General features: G+C 37.5%; 1 protein-coding gene across 1 annotated transcript in view; it reads right to left on the reverse strand.

Annotated features, from left to right (window-relative positions):
* The window catches only part of KIF21A (kinesin family member 21A), a 49,714-nt gene extending 24,016 nt beyond the window's left edge, over positions 1 to 25,698 (reverse strand). Inside the window, exons 1-20 of the mRNA XM_026046353.1 lie at positions 25,482 to 25,698; positions 24,295 to 24,477; positions 21,998 to 22,147; positions 21,012 to 21,146; positions 18,897 to 19,064; positions 17,184 to 17,299; positions 13,478 to 13,673; positions 12,652 to 12,841; positions 11,677 to 11,740; positions 10,893 to 11,096; positions 7,555 to 7,593; positions 5,735 to 5,819; positions 5,467 to 5,584; positions 4,711 to 4,899; positions 3,626 to 3,825; positions 3,119 to 3,226; positions 2,583 to 2,651; positions 2,278 to 2,489; positions 1,639 to 1,792; positions 1,081 to 1,281 (exon numbers count right to left, since the gene is read on the reverse strand). Coding sequence (XP_025902138.1) covers positions 1,081 to 1,281; positions 1,639 to 1,792; positions 2,278 to 2,489; positions 2,583 to 2,651; positions 3,119 to 3,226; positions 3,626 to 3,825; positions 4,711 to 4,899; positions 5,467 to 5,584; positions 5,735 to 5,819; positions 7,555 to 7,593; positions 10,893 to 11,096; positions 11,677 to 11,740; positions 12,652 to 12,841; positions 13,478 to 13,673; positions 17,184 to 17,299; positions 18,897 to 19,064; positions 21,012 to 21,146; positions 21,998 to 22,147; positions 24,295 to 24,453 — 2,757 coding nt within the window. The 5' untranslated portion in view covers positions 24,454 to 24,477; positions 25,482 to 25,698. The remainder of the gene's footprint in view (positions 1 to 1,080; positions 1,282 to 1,638; positions 1,793 to 2,277; positions 2,490 to 2,582; positions 2,652 to 3,118; positions 3,227 to 3,625; positions 3,826 to 4,710; positions 4,900 to 5,466; positions 5,585 to 5,734; positions 5,820 to 7,554; positions 7,594 to 10,892; positions 11,097 to 11,676; positions 11,741 to 12,651; positions 12,842 to 13,477; positions 13,674 to 17,183; positions 17,300 to 18,896; positions 19,065 to 21,011; positions 21,147 to 21,997; positions 22,148 to 24,294; positions 24,478 to 25,481) is intronic.
* Between the last annotated feature and the right edge of the window lie 832 nt (positions 25,699 to 26,530).

The raw sequence follows: 26,530 nt of genomic DNA on the forward strand, positions 1-26,530 counted from the left end.
AATTCCTTCAATCCCTGCAGCTCCTATGTATTTCAAGACTTTTCTCCCCAGTTTCTTCCTCTCCAAAATAAACACCTTTTTGTTCCAGTTATTCTCTCCAGTCAGTATACACCACTCTAGCACCCTTTGGAATTAATTCCTCTTCGTTCACTACTTTTCTAATAGTGAAGTCCTGTAACATTGCACTTTGGTGTCGAAATTCAGGTTTACTTGCTGCAAGTAGAGCAGAAAGGTGCTGGTGATGTGACATGCACAAACTAGCCTAGGATGGGAGGAGAACTCCTTGATCTCTGCTTTACAAAAGTACTAGCAAGGATTATGGTGCATGGCAGCACTGTAACAATGTCCAAACAAATAGATCTGGGAGATCATATCTGGTGGGTTCTTTATGCTAGATCATGGATGCTAAGATATACATTGCAAGAGTTTTCAACTCTGTTTTTCACTGCTTTTGATAACATTCCAAATTCTACATCATTTGGAAGAAACAGATACCATATCTTCACCTGACTTATTAAATTACTACTCGAACAGTCAGTCTCAAACAAGCAGCAGCTTTGCTTGCAAAGTCTCCCTTAGTAATAAAAAGTCATTGTTTCATAATGAATGGAATGGATACACAACTGTAATAGGATTGATAAAATAATGTATGTAATATTCACATACAAAAAGCCTTAAATATTTTGGGTTTGCATGTTTTAAATATAAGAAAGTAGGAGAATATTAACAGCTGCAGGAAGAATTTGTACAGGTTGGTGGCCTTCAGTCCCCCAAAACCAAACTAATTTAATGCCAATAGAATTGGTTTTGACATTTAAATGCTTTGCAATATTAACTTGTATTACACAATAAAAGTTAAAACTCAGATCTGAAAACTCAATTACAAAAGATACTCATATCAAATTTCACTTAAGTTTTCACTAGTTTTTACTTCCTGGTTCAACTATTATACAACCAAAACAAAACTCATTTCTAAATTCAACCACTCTCAAGACTAGCATAGTTGCTTTGTTTTGTTTGTTTGTTTGTTTTCCTTGCATCTCTTCATTTTGCCATCATTTGCAATAATAATTAACCTACCTTTGCTTCTTCCATTTGCATAATGTTTGCTTGGCAGTCAGAAATGCTGTCATTAATGTAGTCTATATTCGCAGTTAGTGATTCCATCTCTTCATTTATGTTTTGAACATTTCTATCTGCTTCACCGCCACCTCCTTCCTTGATGAGCTTCTCCCTTTTCTTTGAAAGCTTTTCTCTTCTTTTTGTAAGTTCTTCACGTTGCTATTTTCCCAAAGACATAATATTACAAAAAGGCAATGAGTAAACACTTAAGAATAAATGCATTTTTCTTTGTTTTATTTTCTTTTCCTTGTTATAATTTATGTCAGGATTCCAGCAGCAAGAAATAAGTTTTGTAGGTAAATATATGAACATCAGCTTAACGCATTTCTTTTTATTACTACACAGAGCAATCCCATGGCCCAAAAACTCACTGGAGACAACAGCTTGCTCACTGACTGCTATAGAATCCAAGCCACTTTACTTATGTCAACTTCAAAGTAATTCATTTACTGTAAATGTAAATTGCTTTCTCTTTAATGTGACCACATACCCAACAGTGAATGGCAAATCACSTACCGTAAGCAACCTGTTCATATCTGCTTCCATATTGGAAATGGTCATCCTCTGCATGATGATATCAGTCACTCTTCGTTCAAGCAACTGCCACTTCATCCTGGCTGCTTTTGAGGAGTAAACTCTGCTCGTCACGGCTTTCCGCTGGTATTTCTTTCTGTGATGAATTCAAGAGAAACATRAAGCTGAGTGAAAGCAAGTAGGAAACACAAAACTGAATAGGGAAATGATCAAGCCAAAATACTTCTTTTATTCCCTAACAATTTAAGAATTTCTTGCAGTTTGTCACTTCACCAAACACCTATCTGCACTCAAAGCTGAACTGCACTGCACTCTGTAATAATTTGCAATCAAGTTTTTTTTTTTTTTTTTTGCAATTAAGAACACTGTGGACATCACACCAACAAGGACATTTCCCTAAAACAGGTGGACTGCATTTTGAAATTTGAGGGTTTCTTCTTAAGACTTACCCTTTTAATGACATTTCACACTGTTCCACACTGTCTTAAATTCAGAAATTCAAATTACTTTTCCAATATTGCTCATTTTATGAGCATTACATGACATGTATCATCACAGGTATATATGCTATGAAGTCTACACAATTTTCAGTTCTCTTTAGAAAGCAGTTTTAATCCTTACGCTGTTCCGTTTGTTGCAGTCACAGATAATGCCTGGACTCTTGCAACAGGAATCCTCATCTTCTGCTGTGCTGCTGTTCTTGAACCATCGTACTCAACAGATGAACTAGAGCTTGGTTCTTGAGCAGGATGATCAGGTAGGCTCAGTTTTCGACTCACTTTCCCTGCCACTCTGTCAGACAGAGGCCTTACTTGCCGACGAAGGGCTGTAACCTGCAACAACAGAATGCAAAGACATCACGACCTCTCCCTGAAATTGCAAAACGGTTCTGTTTTCACATGTGTATTAATGTTTTGCCACAATACCTCTTCTGTTTTGCGCCGCAGGATAACTTCCTGATTTCTTTTCTGAGCTTCCAGAAGCTTGAGCTGATGCTATGAAAGAAAGAAAAAAAAATCAAGAGTTGAGATATTATCTTTATCATTTGTCAGAAGTAATCTATTGCATAAAATACAAAATCATTACAATCTAACACAAGCTTGCAAAACTACTGTGAAATAAAGTGGTCAGTCCAGTCACAAAGTTTTCATGCTTCTTCTATGACAACGCTTCAACACAGCAACTCTCTATCAAAAAGAGCAGTTTTGTGTGGTAAGTACTGTGTGTGGCAATAGCAATRGTTTTACAAAGACTCACAAATAAAATAATGTTGATATTTGTAGTTAATAAGCCTTCTAGTTTCCACTGTACTTATAACTTGCAAATAAAATTATTTGCATTTTRACTGGTGCAAACATGTATGTAATGTCTCCCTGCAAATATACAGGGCATAAGCCTGCATACGATGCACATCATAATGATAAAGAACKCATTTGGAATAAGCATTTATCTGTTAAACAACCTCTCTCTTGCGCTGTTCCTTTTTAAGCTGTGCAATCTCTCTGTTTCTTCTAGATTCAGTCATTCTAGCTTTTTCCTGCTCTTCTTTCATTTGTTTCATCAAGCGAACCTGTAAAGAAATAATCACATATAATATTTGGAAAAGCTGTTTACACTCAAGTGTTATTCCCTTCTCCAAGCATATGGAAATTTCTTTCAACTGCCATTTACAGTATTCTACCTGCTTGAAGCAATTTACCTCAGTCCAATCTTTTTTTCTCTCAGTGATGAATAGCACATAACCAGCACAAGCACAAGCTTTGCCATGTTTAATACAGTCATTTCTGTTCATTAAACCTAATCCCCCACATACATATATAGAAGCAACTTAGTTTTCACTTCTATGCTAATTTCAGACTTCTGGCTGATGTCAAAAACTTGGTTGTCTGGTGGATAAATAAAGGGGATCTCAACCCATTCTCCAGTGAAGAAATATTCTTACACAACACTTCAATATACTGAAACGTACCTTGGTTTTCTTCATCTCTGTCACCTCCTGCTGCAGTTTTTTCAGTTGCTTCTCATATTGAGACTGATTTTTAAGCAAACGTGCATGTTCCTTCTGTGCCGTTTGAAGTCTCTGCAATTCTTTATTCATGGCTTGGAGTTTCTTCTCATATTCCGACTTAATTTTTTTTGCTTTTTCTTCTGAATAGGTCTCCACAGAACCTGAGGAGAAAAAGGGGATTCTTCTCTGCTTTTTACTGGGACATTTTCACTTCCTCATTCACAGCTGATGACTTTCCTCTGCTTTTAGTATTATCTACAGCAGTATTTACACCTRCTTAGCTCCTGCCTGCACGGTTTCAAACTCCTGTAAGCCTTCTTGCATAAGACATCGAGTATTAACACTTCCTTCTGATTTCTTTGCTCTGCATAACAGCTGAGCACCTGAAGACACGGATATATGCCCCATTGTTCACACATACGTACACAAGGTGACCAGAACAGCCAGACTGGGTCCAAAGAGACTTGATGCCTAGGACCACTYTTCTAACACTGATCAACAAGGGGAGCGTAAGGAAGAGTAAGGGGACAGCAAAAGCATATACAATATGTATGTGCGAAGCATATGTAAGTATATTAAATACTGTATAAGCACATAAAACACAAAAAACATTTCCCTAGTGAATGCTATCAAGTTCACCATTCTTTCTTCTTCTTAACACCAACACATATTCCAAAACTTTTGGGCAGTGAATGAATTGCAAAAGTCAACTTAGAGCCTCGTTCATTTTTTATGCAAGTTAAAAGATGGCAGAGGTGGAGAAGAAAAGAACTTTTAATTTATGGATTATCTAAAGAATTAAGTAAAAAGAATATCAGAGGAACTCGAAATGCTCATTAAACCAAATCAAGTGCCTGCAAGTAGCCATCTTTAAAAAAAAAAAATTTCGTAATTCTACTAGAAACTAAGACGAGTAAAGTGAGATTCGTTGCCGTTATGGGTACAAACCTGTTTGTTCTCTGCCATTTCTTACTCCACTTGCAAAAGGAAGCAAGGGAAGTAGCAGAAAATTCACCTTGAGGATCTTATAAAATTGTACTTCTTACCCAAGTTTTGAAGAACCTGATCTCTTTCAAGTTGAGTGTCTCGAATCTTGTGTTGTAGCATCATTAGTTTCTCCTCATACTGCTTTTTTAGGGTTTGCAGTCTTCGCTGGCTGTTTTCTAGCTCATCTATCAGTTTTTGCTTAATGGCAATTTCACAGGTGATATTGGCCAAGTCAGCTTGGTAATTTTCTAAAAGTAAAAAGATTTAAGGAATTTAAAATGAGGATGACAGTGAGGACCACATAAGTATCACATGAATATCCACTGCAATATTAGGATGATTTCCTAGTGTGTAGCTGTACACAGAGGAGTTCTACACACAACAGAAGGTGAACAGTCATCTAATGACTATCTGCAGTTCAGGCCTCCTCTGCAAACACTCTCCATCCTGTAACTAGAAAGGAAGGGAGGACAGGTGACTTCCTCATTAGATCATAGTCTCCTGAATGTTATAATTACAACCTGTCCTTTCCCACAACAAAGTTACATGGGCTGCCAAGCATAAACTTCATACTTCGGATATTCTAACTAACTAAGAAATGTGTTATCAAGCATCCCTTTAAGGATCAGTATGAACACTTGATCAGATGCACATTAAATGCTTCAGGGCCATAACCAACAAAGACCTCGCAGAACACTCAATCCACAGAGCACTACGGCCCGTGAGTTGCCAAGATGCTAACTTGCCTAACAAAGAAAAGAAATAACAAATAGTACTTGTACCCAAACTTGTACAACGCTTCACACTGACATCACCTTTTTCATCAGAGTCCGAATCTGACTCATCTGAGCTTTCAACAACTTCCATGTCGTCTTCATCCTCCTCTTCCTCCTCCTCTTCATCCTCGTGATCACTTACTTCCTGAATTTCCTCCTGTAAAACACATGGAACATGGCCATTAAATGTTTCCGCATTTTCCTGTCTCCCACTGCTTGCAAAGCAGCAACATTTGTCCGATTCATTCCCAATTTGAACAGACATCAATGGGCAAATAAACCAGAGCAATTGCTTTTAAATACTTACTGCTTCCAGTTCATTATTCTCTCTTTCTGAAGGGCCTTTTTCATCTTTCTTCTCCTGCTCATTGTCTGTGCTCTCCTCTTTAACACTAGCAGAAGAAGACCAGAAAAGGCATATTCACAAACAGAAACCGTAAGCACTGCCCAACCCCAAACTAGTAACTCAAGTTTCCAAGTAAAGATGAAAAACAAAGTGCTGTTAACCAAAGACACAGAGTTTGGGCATGGGTAAAACACAATTCTCAGACTCCTGCAGATAACAAAATAAGACTCAATTACTCTTGCATAGTCTTAGCTTGCACAATAATGTTAATGACTGCCACATTGTTTCCCACTGTATTGCAAAGTTGGAACGACCAGAATACAATTTTTTCTCATTCATTTTCTCATTCACTCATTTCGTGTGGAAGYTGTAGTGCACCCAGACAAAGCAAGAACACTGTGTGCAAGTATAACAAGTATCAACTGACATTACTGCACTTTCAAGCTATAACTGAGTCTACGATGCTTATGGTCATCTGAAAAATTAGAYTTATACCTTAAGAAACAATATCCTAATTGATCACATTATACCTGCTCTTTGGATCAGTCATCGACCTAGGCCTCAAGGGCATCAATATTGCACAAATAGCCACTGATATAACAACAAAAAGAAGCAAGAAATATTGGATTTTTATAATAAGACTGTCTCAAGGAGGAACTTTTATCAAAGCTTAAAATTAYGTATCTTTCTATGCTTCTGGGTATTAGACTATGATTTAAAACTGATTTRAATGTCAAGTACCTTTACATTCTTTCCTTTCTTGACAGCCTGAGCTGCAATGATGGCTTATGCAAATTACAACAGTTTTTTTTTTTATAAAGGATTCAYGAATTAGCTAATAGGAGGATTCTTTAAGTGCACAGCTGAGATGCCACATGACAATGTTAAAATTTAAAACCTGATGGCATCCTGCAAATTATCAGGGATCCAATGCCTGTCCCTCTAGCACTACACATGCAACACCCAAAGCATCCCAGATAGAGAGGAAACTGTGACAGAAGAGGGTGAGACAGCCCAGGGGCAGTAATTATAAAGATGTGATTAGGATCACATAATGTGGAAGTGGTTTCACACAACTTCAGCTACCTAAAGTTTGGCAGGTCTGTGCAGTGCAGGGTGAGTGATGCACCGTAAACCCACATCTCCCCCCACGACAAAATGACCCCCAGAGCAGACTGCAAGGCTGGAAGCAAACGGCCTGACCAGGTTTGTACAGAAAATAATGTCAAGCAACGAACACTGACCCTTATAATCTCATTTCCACAGGTTCTGATCTCCCTCAGTCCACAACACATTTTGCTTTAGGTTGACTAACACACCTATGTGTTAGCAGATCTGAGCTGCAGTCTGGATGCAGAAAAATAAAAGCTCCTTTAATTTAAGGACAGTATTTAATGCTCACAGGGGTGCCTCTCTTTTACACCCTTCATTGCCCTCCGTGACTGACAGATTTATCTACGACCTTGACTGAAAGCAAACTGAAAGAGTGGTCAAGGCTTCAGWCACGTGCAGATTTTATTGAAGCAGGCAGGGTCAAGACCTTCTATGTTCTAAATGCCAAAYACACCAAAGCAATGTACCACTCCTGCAGTATATATCGCCTGCTCTATATTTCCTATCATATGAGCTTCTGCACCTTCTTTCCCCATTCCACACAGATCGTACAAGCAGAAGTGAAATGAGCCACTCCTAAAGCACTCATGAACTTCCCAACTTCTTTCCACGTACAATAACTGATTATTGAAACGACAGTTAATTAAAAACCTGGGAAATATTCCAACCTTCTTTCTTCTTGACTGCTTTCCTCAAGTTTCTGTAGCCTTCAAAAGCACGAGGGACAGTATTGGAAGGCCAAGCCAATGAAGGACAAACCAGACAGTGAAAAGCAAAAGCGATAAGAAGGTAAAAAAAATGATATATGAGCTTGTGGAGTTTAAAATGAAATTTTAAAAGATATCATCAAGAGACAATAAGTTGTAAAAAGGTAATACATTTTGCACAGTTGGAAAGTAAATAGAAAACAAAGAAGAAGCATTTGTAGGTTAACTAATCTGTCACTGCCAACTACTATAAATTCAAGTAAAATATTTCATTTTGAGAATTATTTCTAATGGAGCTTCAAAACTCAAAATGTTCTAAAAACAATCTTTTCTTTTGTCATGTAAAAAGCTAAATATTTAAGATCAGCAGGGCATAAAATATTGAAAACTTCAGCAAGTTCTACCTTTGAACCATGTTATGAAGCTATATATCCTCAGGAATATAACAGAACACAAAAAAAGGCATTAATTTTACATATGCTCACAGCATATTATAATAGAAATCAGTGGTAAATTTCTTTATAATAATATTCTAAATCATATATTCTGAATATAAGCCATGAAAAAACTGCTAATCGCATTTTTTAAATAAAAAACAGAAATTTGCAGTTTAATTTTCTGGGATTCAGTAAGTATATGCCAATGTTTGCTTGTTATCTTTAAAAATTAACAAAAATAGACATCAAAGCAATGAAATGGACAAAATGTTAGTACTTTTATATGCCATTTGTCTTCTTTAACAAAGCGGGGTGTATTACTAAAGAAATGTCTGCATGACTTAAATGCAGAAATGACTTCCATTTCAAGAACTATTACCTAATGTTCCCAAAAAGGGCTAAGCTCTGAGTTAGAGCTTCTCCTGCCTTTCTACTTACCACTCTCTGCCWCCTTATTTCAATATCACCTAGGAACTCACATGCTGTAATTATATCACTAATTGAAGTTTATTAAAGGTTAGGCATGTCAAAAGGCAGCAGTCAAAAAAGGTTACAAGGCATGTAAGTCTGATTAAGGATTGAAGGGGACATAGCTGATGTGCTCCAGGGCTCTGGGGTGCAGGTCCCAGTGTCTGTGTCACACTCCAGTCATGTCAGTATTTCAGTAGCCCAAACATCACTGCTCTGCAAACAGTTTCTGATAGACAGTATGACAGATGCTTCTTGAAGGCTACAGATATAAAGCACTACTTATCTGCTGAATACACTCAAAAAAGAGCACTTAGCTGTTCAAGCTACCTCAAAACTATTAAGATAAGATAAACTACAAGCGTTTAACACCATGCAACTTGAACCTCACTGACCCACAACCAGGAAGCAAATAGATCAAGGCAGTAGATGGGGCAGAGCTATTATCAAGGCTTCCCAATCCAGTTTTAATAGGAGAATGTTGGCCAGGTGACCTGAAGAGAATAGCTACCCTGAAAAGGGAGCACTAGTACAGAAAAGCAGTTAAATGCCTGTGGAAGACAGGAGCAGAGCATAGATGCCCTACCAGGCTGCAGGGCAATTTGTCCATTTGCAGTACAAACCCACTGCCAAATTCTGAAAGTGCAATAGAAGAATAATTTCGAATGGTATTTCCTGAGCACAGGACTTGTATTTCACTGATTGGAGAGAAGCATTTCACAGTTAACAAGTACAATGGGCCATATGTATATAATTCAAAAATTTCCCACTTTTCTTCATTTCCAAGAATTTTTTCCCCTAACATACACATCTCAGAAACTTGTCTCGCCAAGTAAGCCATAGATGGGCCACACATATTTTATCACCACTTTGTGATCCCAGTCTATACAACACAAGACAAGTTCAAAAATTGAGGTTGGGCCACCAAGAAGTCCATTCCAATTGAAATTACCCTATGATTCTATAATTTCTAGAATGTATATAACTCTTCCCAAATACAGTTCATGACAAGCAGTGTTACTTCTGGATGTGACCAAATCCACAAGTTCGTTGTCCTGCTGTGTGACTGGCTCCAGGTGCCTCTTCAAGGGGAAGGACCCCCACATTCTTTCCTCATAGGTATGTGGGGCAGAACTTCAAAATGTTTTCTCCAAGTAATCATCTCCTGCAATAAGGGATTTGGGTGCTCTATCTGGAAACCTTTGCTAGTTTTGTGGAAATCACCCTGTCTAGTACTAAATACTCAGGCTCCAATCTAACAGTATATTTCAGTGCATGTGTAACATTAAAATGTGTGTTGAAGCACATGGAAGCAAGTCTCTCTGCTCACACATTTCCAGTTATAGCACGTCCTGAAACGGTGGTCTGAACAGGGGCATTCTGCTGATTTCACTCAATATCTCCATTCTCTATAGGTACCTCCAGTGCCTATGAATCTGAGACAAAACACACAAAGAAAACCTTTCTAATTCCATAAACACTGATTGAAAAATAAGAGGGAATAAAAGAATCCAACTGATGCTTTTTCACAAGTGTCTACTATTTCTGTGCTGAACACATTTATGGATATAGGACCCAAACTCATTGATCTCACTACCCCAAAGCTTCTAAATTAACTATTTCAGGCTTGTACTCTTTCAGTTTTACCATTAACTTCTAGAAATCTGAATGGTCACTAGGAGCAAAGTAACAGATTAGAAGCATGGACAACTTCAGGGAAAAAGACTGAGGGGAATTCAAAGTCTTGGCTTGAATGACCAGATCCTTGCTGTATTAACTGCTGTCTGAACAGGCATTTATATCAATGGCTATGAGCAAATTAGTAGATGAAGAACTGGACAGAAAGCAGTAGCAAAGCAGAGTGTTGCAATGAAGTAAGAAACATTAAATAAAAAACATCCATAAAAGCAGAAGAGAGAGAAAGCAAAAGAAGCCAYTCCAAGAGCTACCAGAGAAGTCCCAGCTATTCAGAATATCTTGTTTTTCAGAAAGCTGTTGCATTCAGTTTCATCACAAGGTAGATGATAGAATTTTTTTTAGCTGCTGAATTTCAGATGTATTAAAAAAATTAATAATTATGGAGACTATCTGCGCTTTTACATTTGTACAAAATTATACAATTTTTACATTTGTACAAAATTATAAAATATAAAAATTCTTTACATCAGACACATTAATTCTACAAATACTATATAATTTGGGGAGCAAAAAGATATAAGATAAACACACCTACAATCTCAACGTATAAAAGGATTTGTGCAAACAAATCTACATAGAAACAGCAAATTAATTTTAAAGTCTCAGTATCTACAGAATTTATCCTTTTTATATACACCTTTTATATTAAAACAATATAAATAAATAGCATTATAAAGAGAAGATTTCATGCACCACCTCTTTTTCTTTTTCCTTTCTTTTTTTTTCAATTTTTCTAGATCTTTCTTGGCTATATCTAGAATTTCCATCGTCTCTTTCTCCGAGGAAAGCATAGAAGTAGAAAATGCTGATGGTCCCCCAAAGTACGTGGCTCTTGTTGAAGCTCTTGACAAATTGCGCCGAAGATTTTCATTGACTGCTTCACTTTCTAACAATTTTGCTCTAGAAAATAAAAAGAAAAAAAAGGGATTAAATACATATACATACATACTGCACATACAGACACATAAATACATTTTGCAAAGGCTACAGTATTTTAAGTGGAAGTATTTTAAGTATTAAGCATTTTAAGTAATTTTAAGTACTTAAGTGGAAATACACCAATTAACTCTTCTGCATGACAGAGCTCCACGAAATAGAGAAAGAAAAACACTTTTTTTTAAAGGACAGCAGATGCAAACTTTTTTTTAACTCAATTTGCAAACAGCAATTTCTCAGAACTATAATTAACATGAGGTTATAAAATTATCGTAAGACAAGGGTTTTAAACCTTGCACTACAATACTAAGCTATTACCTCTATTAAAGTCAATAGCCATCTGTTGATGCTCAGTTTTCAGCTTCATCTTTAATTTTCCATGGCCACAAGTAGCACTAGAGGGCCTTARTTCAGCACAGTGGTTCCTGGGCTTCTAAAGCCCATACAATAACAAAATAATCACATAACTACAGAAACAGTAACTTGCTGAAAGTACTAATCTTTGTTTCTAATAAAATAATTCAAATACATATTATGCAAATACCTGAGATCTTCAATTTCCTTGATATAATTATGAATCATGTTGCTAATTTCTTCATTTCCTTCACCTTTGAAGGAGTGAGGAAAGAGGGAGAGGGAGAGAGATAAAGAAAAAGAGAGAGAAAAGAAGGGCAAGAGAGAGAGAGAGAGAGGATGAAAACAATTTAAATATTTGCTTACAATTATCRGGCACAGGGTACCAGCAAAGGGAAATGGTGATGTGGGCTACCCACTCAGGTCTTATCTGATTTGTGAAATGTTTCCCCCTAAATTGGAGGGATTTTTGGTTCACTGAAAAACAAGTCTTTTTAGCAGCATCATAAGAACATGCTTCATCTTTACTGAGTTTTTTTTTATTAATCCACTTGCTGAGTAGGAGAATTTTGTTATGGCTTCCTTTCCTGCACCCCTGTTCTGATTAGCTCACCAGAAAGAGGAAAATTTCACACACGTTTCACTTGTAGAAAGTCAGAAATATTAATTTCCTAATTTTTCTTATTTTGGTATTTTATGATTAGCATTATTAAAAAAATAACATTTTCCCATTTTGTTTTCCACACTAGCACCTAATGATGTCTGTGCCATAAATCAGAAGAACCTGACAAACWGTGCACAAAAGAAAAATAATGCAGTTGATTACTTTACGAAGTGAATGGGTCCTGAACCATAGCAAAATAGTTATGTCAAGTTATAACTATACATACAATTCTCAATCAAAATATTTTATGCTTCAGGTTGCTCACAAGCCTCAATGAATGGCCAAATCAGGGCCCAAACTATTTCTCCTGAYAGATGTTTCCAGAAACACATAGGAAAGTGTTGAGGGGGGCCTTCTCCTGCCCAAAGCAGGTCCCCAAGTTGCCTTCTACAAAGGCGACATGTTTTTCGAAGGGACCCATGAAGCAGGAACATGTAAATCACTTATGTTCATGAACTTATTTGGTAGGTCACCCACACAGGACGCAGTCACCCCGGGTACCTGCTCTGGCTAGCACTTGGTTGGCCTGGTCGCTCATGAGCTGCGTTATTCGGGCTCGCAGCGCATCGATGGTCTCCTGCATCGCTTTGATTCTCACACGCAGGTTGTTGTTCTCTGTTTGCAGCATAGCGTTCTCATGGAACATGTCATTGATGCTTTCAACACCTTCTTCATCTATAATCCTCTTGCCCTAAAGGGAAGGAAGTTTATTTTATTTTGTTTCGTTTTTGTAAAGGTTCATCTGCATAGGACAGTTTATTAACTTGGCAAAAGTAATCCACAGATTTCTTAACATTCCAAAAACAATACTAATAGGATAGGATATGGTCTTTCAAGGATAATGGTCTTTCAAAAAAATATTACTACAGTATGGAAAGTTTTCAAAACATTAGCACCTGACTAGCCTCTTAATGTAAGATGAGTCCTGCATAATTCCACCTGAATCTGAAATAAATGTTCTTGAAGAGGATAAGAAATGAAAGGATGATTCCTTGATTAAGACACTCTTTCAAGCACCACAAAGGAAGAAAGCACTACCTGGTAAGCACATTTTTTGCTAAAAAGAAGTCTGTCTTTATGTTATCAGCATTCATTGATGCATCCCCAAAAATACTATCTAATACTTTTTAAAACATCTGATAATTGCAGGAATTAGGAGGGCTGTATACTTACACAAGGTATTGTTCTTTTAMAATAGGGTGATTGTAAATCATTTTTAGGGTTATTGCTCTTTTACAAGAAGTGGAAGTAGCCAAAATATAACTACATATAGTTATAAAACTATAACCATCTGAAAGCAGGAGCAACGCTAGAAAGATGCACTTACTGTTTTGTATTCCATGAGCTCCATCTGCAGCCGTGTGATCTCGCTGCGCAAGGCGTTTATCTGCTGACTGGCCCTGTCCTGATTAACCACCACCTTGTTCTTGATGTTTCGGGCCCGATTGGCATACTTCAGGGTGTTCAAGGTTTCCATGAAGTCTCGATCCGAAGGGCTCACACACGCTATCATGAGGGTTTGGCTGCAAGTTATAAACACAGGTCAGCTTTACAAATCAATAAKAAGACAGAGTAACAGACCTTAAGGTAGAAACAGGAGTAGTGACTTCAAATCACTTGTGGGAATTTTCACTCTMCAACTCACTAGCAAAGACTGTCAATCATGAAGTTCCAGCTTTRTTATGTTTTATCATCTTAGCATAATACAGGAAATGCTAGATCATTGACTCGGTATAAGTATATAAAAATATAAAARCAACTAACTGGTTCTCCCAGAAAATCTTTTCAAGGAGAGTTTACTTCTCCTGATCATATCTAAACTCGAATTTAATGACTTAAAAATCACTGTAGAGTCCCAAACAATGATTTAGATTATCCAGTTTTCAAGGACTGCCTATCCTCATTGATTCATGAGGCAGCTTATTCTGAAAGTTGCCTGAACGCTACCTTCAGTTGTCYATATGTGCTCAGAAATGCCTTAGGCAGCTACGACCCACCTAGGGCACCTAGGACACCATGGGCCTTCTTGGACACAAGGACACATTGCAGTGGTCAACTTGCTGTCTAACAGGTCCTTCTCCACATAGGCTGTTTTCCAGCAGGCTAGCCCCAGCCAGTAGTGGTGAGAGGGTAAGTCCTTGCTATAGTGTGGGACTCTGCACTTGTCTTTGTTGAGCTTCATGAAGTTCCTCTCTGCCCATCTCCACACCCTGTCTGGGACCCTCTGAAAGGAAGCACAGCCCTCCTGAGTTTCATCCTGGTTTTGTATCATCAGCAATCTTGCTGAGTGTGGACTCCCTAGATCCAGATCACTGATGAAGAGCTTGAACAAGACCCAGAACTGGACCAGCACCACAGCCTGAGTCCCACTGCTCTATACAGGCCTCCAGCTGGGTTGCCTCACTAAGCACAACCCTTTGAGATCTTCCAGTCAGCTTTCAATCCACCTCTGCCTGCTTGCTTATCCCACACGTTACAGAAGACGATGTCAAAAACCATGAACATCAACTGCTTTCCCCTCATCTATCCAGCTAGTCATCGAGTTAAGCACAATTTCTCTTTGGTGAATCCATGCTGACTGTTATCACTTACTACTGTAAGTCTTTTTAAGTCTTTGCAAAGAGAAAGGATAACATGGACTCTAATACCTATGGTGGCATTTGGAAAACTATGGAACAGGCTAAGAGAAAGCCATTAATCTCATTTCCCAGAAGAAAAAAAAAATGCATCTTTATTAAAATTTAGTCTTCTCATACTTTTTAGTAGCTAAAGCATGATTAAGAAATTATTTTTACTGTGTTACAATGTATATTACTTCCTCAATAACAAACTGCTAATTTGACCCACCTTATGATTTATATTTTATACATAAAAAAAAATGTTGGATTTCCCCTCCCACACACAAACTTAATATTAGTCAGAAACAGACAGAAATGATGTATCTTAATTTTATCTGCTATAACTGCTCTGGAACAGCATTTGCAGTCTGCACCATGTACGCTGAAGTATGTGATTTCTTCCTGAAGGCAGAAGGGGGAGCAGCTGAACTTCATGATAGGAAAATATTTTGGAATCAAATTAAAATAGTATTTCATTAGAAGTGCAATTTTACAACTCTTTTGAAAAAGCACTCATTAGTCAGTATTTTATATAAAATTTATTTGATAAATATATTCATAACTCGCTAATACCAGAGAGAGCTGAGAATAGTCATTGTTTTCATTTCTGTTGACTTCCTGTTAYTGGATTTCTTTTGGCCTTAAAATCTTTCCAAAATTTTAGTCCTTACTCTGCTTATCTAGCTCTGATTTTCTCAGATTGCTGCAAGATACTGCTGAAATTGTGCGGAACAGAGCTGTGATTTAAGAATCCTCTTCCTCTTAATTCTCTTGTGAAATGCTTGGAACGCTTCCTGTCCTCCTCAAGACAGCAGTCCCTCCTTTCAGACTAAATAAAGCCACCACCTTGTTAAAACACGCTCAGCTCCCTTTTGCATTTCTACATTTTAATGCTACAGGTTTGCTTAGGCAAAATAYCCAGAGCTGAAGTCTTGGTTTATGCCTGTGCAACATGTGTAGACAGCAGGCTCAAGCAGGCAATTCAGAAGATACAGTATGTTTTTTTATGAAGGTATAATTCAGCATCAGATAAAAGACACATGCACAAAAGACCCCAAGATGCACAATCTATTTGTTTAATGAAAAAGGGTATTTAATGGCTGGAAAATCTGACGTTGCTCATTCGAGACTCCTGTGTGTGCTGGTGTGAGCAGGGGGTGCAGGTGAGTCCGTGCCCAGGAGAGCACAGTCCCAGCAAGCCAAGCCCATCTGCAAATCTGGCTTGTGCACCCAAGCTAGCAGATGGCCACGTGCCCTGACTCACGCTACCAAAAGCCCAAGGAGAGGCATGAGTCAACAGCACAGCTTTCCTGGGAGGTAAGCCCCACATCTAAGTGGTTATTGATGCCTGGCTAGAAACACCTGCTCACTTTGAGGACCTCACTTGGCTCTCACGGAGCACAGAGTTTAATCAGACAGACAACATCTGTGATTACTTTAAAAGATTAAATGCCTTTATTCATTTAGATGCACAGTTTCATTATTGCCCAAGTCTTAATCCTTCATTTGCATCACAGACATCTCCACAGTAACTAATTTGAATGATGACGAAGGCCTGGCCAGGGAAGTRAGTGAGGGCACATGGTAACAGGGAGCACTGCGCAAGCAAAACCTCACTGCAGAACCCAAGAGCATTTACAAATTCAGGCATAAAACATTTTAGTGCTGATGACTGACTAAAATAAAATTAAATTAAATGACCACTAATAATAGAAATTTTTACCAATTAAAGAGCAAATGCAGAGCCTTGACCCATGCAGACTGCACTGTGCCATCCTACCTCCGAGGGAGGGAAAATGCACATGAAGGGGGAACAAGGAACAACTGGTTACAAAAAAACTAAAGAAGGGAACATATCTTAATACAAAATTATAGCCAAAGAGAAGTTATAATGCCAATAGTCAGATGTAATTCTCAGGAGAGGCTTACAATAAAATACTTTCAGGATTTTTAGATGACATTCTACAGTATTTTATAACTGTACAAAGAAGGACGGATTCGCCTCCTCCATGTTATTATGTTGCAATAGATCAAGTGCAACCATTACTTAATTATTAAGATAAGCTCCTTAAAAAAAATCTCTGCTTGAAGCAAAAAGACATTATGGCTTTAGTGTGATCTAATCAATAAAGCTGTGACACAGTAAAGTTTAAACTACCTATAATCYAAAGATGTCTCAATGCAAAGGGCTTGCCCTTTAACTGGAAATTAAAATTCCTAAATAATTGGAAGCTTCAGGTCTAATAAAACCTACAATAGCACCGATAAGAAAAAAGCTCTTTCCTGCATTACCAGAATTTTTTATTGAGACTATAAGGGTTTTTGGAACCTTTGGAAAAGGACTCTTTTTCCAAGACCATGCATTCATCCACACTCATTCACAATGACATATGAAAAATGTTCCAGTTTTCATACCTGTTTCCCCCAAGGGAGTCTTGAAGGAGCCTTGTAAGTTTTGAATCTCTATATGGTACGTGAGTTGCCTTCTTACTTTTATCTCCCAGTGCACTTATAACATTGCCAAGTGCCAGCTATAAAATACCAAATCATGTAACACACAGGTTAGAATCAGTTCTTAAGGAGCTTTATTTTAAAACAATCTATAAACAGAAAGAAAAAACAAAAGCCCACAAAAATTAATATTAAAAAAGAATCAAATGATTCTTACAATCTGGTATCTTCAAGAAGAGATTAACACAATTTATGTACACTGCTTACTCATCAACATGCCAGTCACATTTACTTTTGATGATTAAAGCTCACATCTATTTTTAACAGTAGCTTAATTAAAATAAGTATCAAATTTGCTTAATGTAAAAGCTAGAATAATATGTGATACTGTCATGAAAAAAACAGGATTTACTGCCTCTGCAGATACGAAATAAGATGTGTGAAGAAAAGCTAAACATTTAAGGTTTGAAATTAGGCTGAAATTATGTTCAGGAAAATCTTATTGTGTTGCTACGCTGGACCTAGTTAACATTTTTAACAGCCTAATATTTTGCTTCTGTCAAGCTGTGCAACTTCATGTGCTCCAATAAGCAACGCATGAGCCAAACTGAAGAACATTCCTCTAGATGGCACACTAGACAGCCGGTTCTTAATAATTTAGTCTCAAATATGGTTTTACTGTATCCAACAGCTGTAAAACTGTGTAAAAACTACATTCCACAAAGGCTTTAAAGTAAATGCTCTAAATCTCTTCCATTGTGTGTTTTCAAAGAAAGTCAAGAGAATTTAAGTTCATTGTAAATGAAAGTTTTATGATCAGATAAAATACTAATTTCATCACACTGATTTTCACCTTTGCCTTCCACATCACTTATTTTAAAGCTTCATTTACTTTATTTAAATGCCTACCTTTCTATTTGTTTATTGCTTATATCAATGATAAAATTGAATTAAGTTCTCTTCCATAGGCTATCCAATATAGCTTGTGACGGCAAGAGAACTGCAACAATGTTCTGGACAAAGAATACCTCTCTAGTACTACAAAATAGGAGAAAAAATAACTATTTAAATGAATTTATGTTACTGAGTGTTTAATACAAAATTGCACAGAGCCTCAACAAGCCAAGCAGTTCAAAACAAAGGGCCAAAACCACACTCTGATAATCATATTCAATGCAGTTATAATTTAATAAAATATTTCATATAGTTGATTTAGAAACTGCATGAAGAATACAATGTACCTAGACAAAAAAAACTGAATTGACACTATCAACTTAAAAATTATCTTTCCACTTGCAAATCTTTTGCCTCAGGTTGTTTCACATTACACATAGGAATTATAACAGAGAARAGCTATTTCTCAATCAGTTCAGCTTTGTTGTCCACGGTTTACGTGCCTGTACCCCTTGTAAACTACTTGTACTAATCATTTGTGATTCTTATACAACAAGAGATGAAAAGAACTTTACAGTATATTTTAAAAGGTAGAGTARCTAACTCTATTTTACAACAGTTAGAAGTTACCAGTTGGAATAAGTGTATATTCTTATGGTTCATGCTGTAGTTCTTGTCCTGCACCTGGTGTATTTTCTACTTCAAGGATTACTAAAAACAAGTGATCCAAAAAGGAYGGGAAGATGGTACCAAAAGCATAGAGAAACAAATTTTTAATCTTACTAATCCACAGTTGATGGAAATGCCTTCCTTTGCCCTTTCTCCTGTGGCTCCTGTTCGCTTTAGCCTTTCAGATCCTGCTAGATCAACAAAATGGAACTTGGCAGTAAGAGTTTCAAACTCATTCATCTGAGAGGATTCAGATATTATCCTGTTATCTGTGGCATTATCCTGAAATAAAGAAAGAATCCATAAATATTGGAAAGGTCTTTCACATTAATGTATCTCAGTGCAAAGTTCAATCCATAGTTATTTTGCAATATCTATTTTTCAYGTCTGTCTCCTCCCTTTAGTGGTTTTATTTAATAATCGCATTTCCTAAAAACTGTCTTCATTTTAGTCATAAACCTCATTCTTTAAGACATCACTTTATATACCTAACAATTTGGGGTATAATGTCTCTTGATRGTAGAAAAAAAGTCATCTACCAAAAAATACAAAAGTAGTCATCAAGGAGAACAATATTTGCAATATCTCCTCAAATATCTTAAATCAATTGTTAGAGAACAAAGTCTTCCAAAAAAAAAGGGGGGGGAAAACACTCCATCCATAAATCTGCAAAACAAATAAGAAATTTTGCAACTCCATCATAATTTTTGCTGTTCCATGAGTCTGCTTTTTTTTTTTTTTTTTTCATTTTAGCTTATTAAATAAGTCTTCTCAGCAACCCAGTGTTCTGCCAGCACTTCTGACTTGGCCAGGAAAGCAGGACAAGGAAGGAAAAAGGGGGAAGGAAGAGGTATCGTTCTTTCCTTTCCAAGCAAGTTGCAGTTACTGACTCTTCATTCATCCTCGTTCCCTCTGTCAGTGTACAGGGTTTACCAAGGAGCTAGTCACCCTCTTTCCATTTGACTTCCCAAAGCCCAGACTAAAAATATCCTCTTTCATCAGATAAACCCTAAGCTTGCCTCTTAGGGTAGCTTTATTTTACTTCCAATGTTGTTAGATCTGTTGTCATTAAGGCACCACTGAACAAGAAGAGAAACAACTTGAAGCTACTCATTCTTCAGACTACTCACTTCTTGGCCTTCCTTCTCAACACAGGGCAAATTCTCCCCATCTTCCATGTCACAGGTACATATCTGGTGTCTATTACTTAAATCCCTTACAATCTCTTCTCCAAGCTTTACTAGGAATTTCTATCACAATCAGCATGTGTTTTTTTCTTCAAAAAATAACACCCTCAGGTGTCCAATGGCAGAGGTCTTAGTATGCCCTTGATCGATCAGCTCTGATCCATCAGAGTAAAGGACCAAGCTTGCTCCTTTGAGACTGCAAGGAGCCATGTGTGTGGTTACAGACCCTTCCCTCCTCACAGCAGTTCAACATTTTCCTGCAGCATTTTCCCCTCAGCAGCTCCTGCAGGAGGAGCAGGGCCGCACACCATTCCTGGGGCCGCTGCCTGCCGATGCTCTGACYGCTGCCGGCTCGCGCTCCCTCCCTCGCTGCCCTCAGAGCCCTTCTCTCGGGCATCCTTTCCCTGGGAATGATTTAATAAATCACAGGGATGTCCAGGAGCTTCTTGGAAGCTCTGAATGCAGAAATGCASCAAGAGGAGAAGCTCTCACCCCACTGCAATGGGGCGACCTGGACAGCTGGGCCTAGACTGCTGGGCCCTTCCKGCTGCCAGCCACGCAGCCAGCCTGCACCATACACTTATATATATAATATATATTTATAAATACACTGGGCTTCAGGCTCCTACGCTTTCTCAACTTTCCACTTCTTCCCTGTTGGGTATCAATACATYACCAGGAATATTCATCACTCGCAGTTAGCTGACTGCCACTTTAAGTCAAATAACTACTAACATACTCAAAAATGCTTTCCCAATTAAAAGACAAATTATATTTTAACTTTCTCGTGTATGTTGCAATAAGATACTGAAGAAAATGGGCAAGTTCATGTAAGAAGGATGGATTTTATTGTTGCCTCTGGCTAGAAGCTGGTTACGTATGCACTGATTAAATCAAGTTATTATAGTGCTTAGCAAATTCATTGAGCCTGATGACTACAGCAGCATCCTTACTAACTGCAACTCGAATAGCAGTGGATGAAAAAGCAATATTCTGAAAAATGGATACTCAATTGTTATTTAGTAACAGCCAAGACGCATACAGTGTTAAATGCAGGGCAAACTCTGGTTTGACATAAGTGGATGGTGAAGATAGCATGCGACCGCGAGCTCTGAACATTCATCTGAGTACTGGCAGTGGTTCGAGATAAAGCTCCCAGCTTCAGGCATTGCATCATCTGGAAGGAAGAGAAGAAGTACATCTCATCATTTGCCATTAAATAATTAAGAGGCATTGAATGCACTACGTGTTCCAATAACTCATCATATGGTTTTCYATATAAGCTAATTTTAATCTGCTGTTGTTTCAGTTCCTGTACATGAAAAGCAAAGATTCATAAACAAACCAAGTTTTCTGGGGCTCTTCAAAGAAATCAATTAAATCTTCATTCTTTATATCCCTCTTTCTACTGTTCTCTGGGAGCAACATGAAACTTTTTCATTCACCTACAGTAAAACTGTTCTGCCATGTAATCACTGACRTTTGTATTCAGATCTGCAATGCAGTGACACATATGAACAGCAGTTTACCTCGTATCAGTCACCTTGAAAAGCTTTTCTGACATAGTAAAAATACAATATATGATATTTGGGAARGTAGCTTTACACATATGCCTAAATATTAACTCATGGTGGAACTACACTGTTAGTATAAGGCTGCATCTAGCATTAAATGGAACACACTTAGTCTCGAAGATGAGATTTAAACCTAAAATAAAGAAAAAAAATCAGCTACAGTTTACAGAAGTTGTATGCAAAGCATAAAGTTCTGCTTATGCTAAACAGAATAAAAATTATGGATATTTGCTTCTCCTTTGTCTGCTGATTTCTTCTCTAGAACTATGTCCTTTGTCTGCTGATTTCTTCTCTAGAACTATGTTTTGAAAACTTAAAATTATCACTGTCTCAGCAACAAACAAGAAGAAGAAAGATATGAACCTTTTATTGACTTTTATCAAAACATACAGACAACACTTTCTTTAAAATAGCACTCAGTATGCTAGAAAGTAATTCTTTTTTTTATGATCACCTCTGATTCTCCATTCACAGTTCGGGTTGTAACTCCCACTGTATAAATCCCTCCGGCCGAATCTTCATGTATTTTGATATTTGATTTTTTATTCTTTGCATCAATATCACGTGTGGTATCAAAAAGATCAAGAATTTCTTCATTGTAAAGCTAAGGAGAAAGAAAAAAAAAAGGCAAAAAACTTTTTTGAAACAACTTCTCTAGAAACCAATGAAATCTATGCATGACACAAATTTTCTAAAAATTTACCACAAGCGTTGGTTCTCAATAAGCTGCAACAGCTCCTGTGTCTTCATTCAGTTATACCAACTCACATCAGCAGGGCTTAGCTCAGAGTGATTAAATTAGTAATTAAAATTCCTAGGTAAAGGCCAAAGGACCACTCTTAAGAAATTACTATGAACTCAATATACTTTATTATACACTGAAAATCTCTTGGTAAAAAAAAAAAAAAAAAAATGCACCTATGCACAACAGATGCCACAAATTAAAGAGAGGATCCTGATCTCACACCAAGAATTGCCTGGGATGTTCAGGCCTATTTTGCCCAAAAGTTGGCAGGAAAGCAAGGAGGTGAGAGAGGCTTCAAGGGACTGAAAGTAACTAGCAAAGAGCAGTCACTGCTCGTGATAATTCTTGAATTTATCCAGCTATCAGACCTCAAAGTATTGAGATTTGTGTCATCTTTTTGCAAGTGCCTCAATTCTTTATGCAAMTCAGGCCTAATGGCAGATAAAAAGTTTGTGAAGAAAAAGGTTTTTATGTACCTTCCCATACAAGAGGAGTACAAAATACTTAACTAATCAGAAAAGACTTTTTTTTTCTGACATTTCTAACTTCAGTGCAGGAAAAAATTAGCTGTTTATTATTAAGGAGAAGCCATCACACTTCAAATAACCCTACTCTAAAGCATAACACAAAGTTTTAAGTCCATTTCATCTGGATTATGTTGCAATTTAAGCCATACGGGTAACAATGGTGTAATATTCAGCTRTTGGTCTGTTTTCCGGGACTCAGCCACAGCACCACCACACTGTTTCATCACAAAAACCTGAAATTCAGAAATCGCCCAGGTGAAATGCTCAGTTATTGCTCACGCTGCAGCTGCCTGAGCAGAAACAGGAGCGGAGCTTCCTGATGCTCCCGTGGAGAAGAGCCCAGCCCGGCATCCCCCTCACCAGGCTCAGGCTTCCAGTCTCTGCAGACAAACATCAGCCRGAGCTTCCAGCATCTCTGCAGAGAGTGCGCAGGGACACAGGTACCCACTCGTGCAAAACAATGCCAGCTTGTTAATCTTTGAAAGAATTAAAGGACCATATGACTAGTGTGCCTAGGTTGCCTCAGCAGTAATAAATCCAACAGCTTTTCTCTTGGGTAACAGAAGAACTTTTCCTCAAAAACAGCAAAATCCAGTTGCAAAATGCTGCATTAAGCAATATTCGTTTATTACAGATTCTCCCTAAAATGCTGCTGCTTCTCAGTAAGGATTAAGTAACAGATTTTGCAGCTTGGTAGTCAATATAAATGCTAAACCCAAAGCAGATCAGTTTAAAACTCAGTTACATTGACAGGAGACTCAGCTTAAAAGCTGCAAGACTTAAACCAGCAGGTGTTTCAGACGGGGAAGACCACAGGTATTACAGCTTCTTTTACCAGGAGCTCTGCTTACAAAAACAAACAAAGGCAACAGTTTTTCCACAGCAGAAACCTTAAACTAGGCTCTGGAACCACTGAAAGAAGAAACAGCAACACAGAAATCTAATCCTAAACCACCAAGGATGACAATAAATAAATAAATAACCTATTTCTATGCTAGGTTTATTGTTTTATGAAAGAAAGCTAACACATCTAATGAATAGATTTGGAAAGCTAAAGAAATCTATGGCCAAATTATACAAGAAGACAAAGCCTGGCTCATTGTTCAAAGGCATAAAATACAGTTGATTTTATAAGATATTTGYTTTGAAGCTCTGRGGAGAAATACAAAGAAGCAGCAGCAACAGGCCCTGTGAATAAATGTGTAGTATAGAAAAGGGTAAGTGATGCTTACTACAACWGTTCCTATACTTTGAAACAACCCTGCAAAGGAAACTTCTAAAGTTACTGGAATAAGATTAAAAAATGGCTCTTTAATTCATAAAAACAGCCAAAGGAAACCTCATAGTTTCCTTTTGAAAACATGAAAGTTAATTAAATGTCTTGCAGGAGAAGAAAGAGTGCAAAAGCAGTAACCAGCAAAAAACTGTTTTATTGGCTTTCCAATAAAAGTTATATACACCAACACAAAGCATATTTACCTCTAAGAACTGTGCATTCACTTTAAAATCTGGAGGTGGGAGTCCTTCCTTAATAGCAGCTTGTTTTTTTTCTTCAATACATCTAAAAAGATGCTTAACAGCACGTGAGATGATGCCTTGCTCCTCTTCCGTTATGTTGACATCAAAGCCAGTGCCCATGGTGTATGTTTTCCCAGCACCTGTCTGGATTGAAATAAAGGTCACTCATCACAAAGAAGGGCAGTCTGTGAGAACTAGTGCTAGAGATAGACCAAGACACACTTATTTTTACAATACACATGCACAGGGAGAATAGGTGACTTTGAAAACACAAATAAAAAGTGTAAGTTGCACAAATTCTACTGTTTATCCCCAATGAGACCCAAGGCAGGCAAGGCCCCGCTGAGTCTTTCATAACCTTTTCCCTACAAGCTTTCCCTAAGCTGCTTACATCAGGCTTGAGCTGACATCTCTGAGGTCAAAAGAATGGTTAATGTTTTCAACTGAGACTAATTAAAGCACACACATTGCAAATGTAAGATCATAATTTGCAATTCTTCATTGAAGTAGATCAAATGGCTTTAATTATGATGTCTGAATATCTCAGGTAGAGTATTACCATTGTTTTCCTTCTATAGACAGCGCCTAAGAACACAAGCAGCCTGCACCCTCACCAGCAAAAATCCCTAATTAAAAGCAATGTCTTACAGAAGATAGGGTGGTGTTGAGTTTTCACTTAATTAGTGGGTCACGTCTGAGACAAGAATAGCATCACACAATTGATTATAATCAAATGAACTAGGTCTGCAAACTGCTTTGTTTCACTAGGACTAGACTTCACCTCACTAACTTGAGATCTGTCATTTAACATGCTCAAACTCAGCATCTGAACCAGCTGAATAAATCACTAATTTGTATTGCTGCTTTAGGGGTGAATTCAGGAAATATATGGACTCCTGCTCCTGTCAACATTACTATCAATTCAAATTTACCACATATGTATTTTTGCCAAATTTCAGTTGTCATCCTGTACAGASAGGCATCCAAATAGCCTCATAAACAGTCTTCTAGAGAGTATCTTGCTTAACATAAAACGAAGACACAAAAAAATAGGTCAATGAATTCTGAAACTTAAAAGATCAGCATAAAAAAAAAACTGTTTATGTTTACTCCAAAATAAATACTTCAAAAGAAATTGTAAAGCTTACTTGGCCATAAGCAAAGACMGTGGCATTATACCCCTCAAAACAACCTTCAATCAGTTTTTCTATACATTGTATATAGATTTCTTCTTGCTGAGAGTCGATGTTGAACACATAGTCGAAAGTGAAGGCCTTGTCCTTGCCCAGGAACACTTGGGGCTCTCCAGGCGTGACAGACGTGCAGATATGGCATCCTTCAATCTTCTCTTTGGCTAGCTGTGGTCTAATTCTATTCAAGAAAAGACAAAAAGAACATTATAGCTCTCATCACTGAAGGATGAGCATACAAATAACACAAATCGTATCCGAAAGGAATTTCTCACAAAGACAGAAAAAAGAAATAATAATTTTTCATCAAATCGGGAAACTTCCAGCCGACTGAACAACACTAACCATGTCAGAGCTCCACTCATGCAAACAACATGATCTTCCTTGAAGGTCCAGCCACCAACCCAAAAGGGTTTTCTTTGGGCAATGAAAATAAAAAATTCAGCAGTTCAAACTCAAGTARTAATTTAGGAGCAGGGACTCCCAAAGCCTACGCAGTATCTTAAACAAAAGCTCCTTGCTATAATAGCAAGGGGAGGGCCCACGTTTCTTCCTTATGGAACTGAATTTTGTCATAGCAAGAACACTTCAATGAAACATTTCACTTCAGTGAAGTGACAGATCTTCAGAGGACAAAAAAAACAATTTTAACAAGTTCTACAAGTAAGGATGTCTTAATTCATCAGCATTCCCCCACTGAAAAAAAATTCAATTTTTATTTCAGTTTGTCTAGTTTCTTTATACATAAACACATCCATCCTGATCTTCTTGTACTTTATAATTTTCAGTTCCTCTCTATTCTTAACACTCACACAGTATTGTTAAAATTGTATTCACAGACCTAGGTGTGTGCCTAAAGACGACTGTGGAAGTCGGTAACTCTTTCTTTTTTTAATGATTAACTAGAAGAAAGTTTAAAAGTTTAACTAGAGGAAAAACTCTGGCCAACCTAACACTATTCCAGCTGCTTAAAAAACAAAATCACTAAATTATGAGTTGAACATACA

The sequence above is a fragment of the Nothoprocta perdicaria genome, unplaced genomic scaffold (genome assembly GCF_003342845.1).
Source record: "Nothoprocta perdicaria isolate Ctin4 unplaced genomic scaffold, notPer1 scaffold_44, whole genome shotgun sequence".
Taxonomy (NCBI): domain Eukaryota; kingdom Metazoa; phylum Chordata; class Aves; order Tinamiformes; family Tinamidae; genus Nothoprocta; species Nothoprocta perdicaria.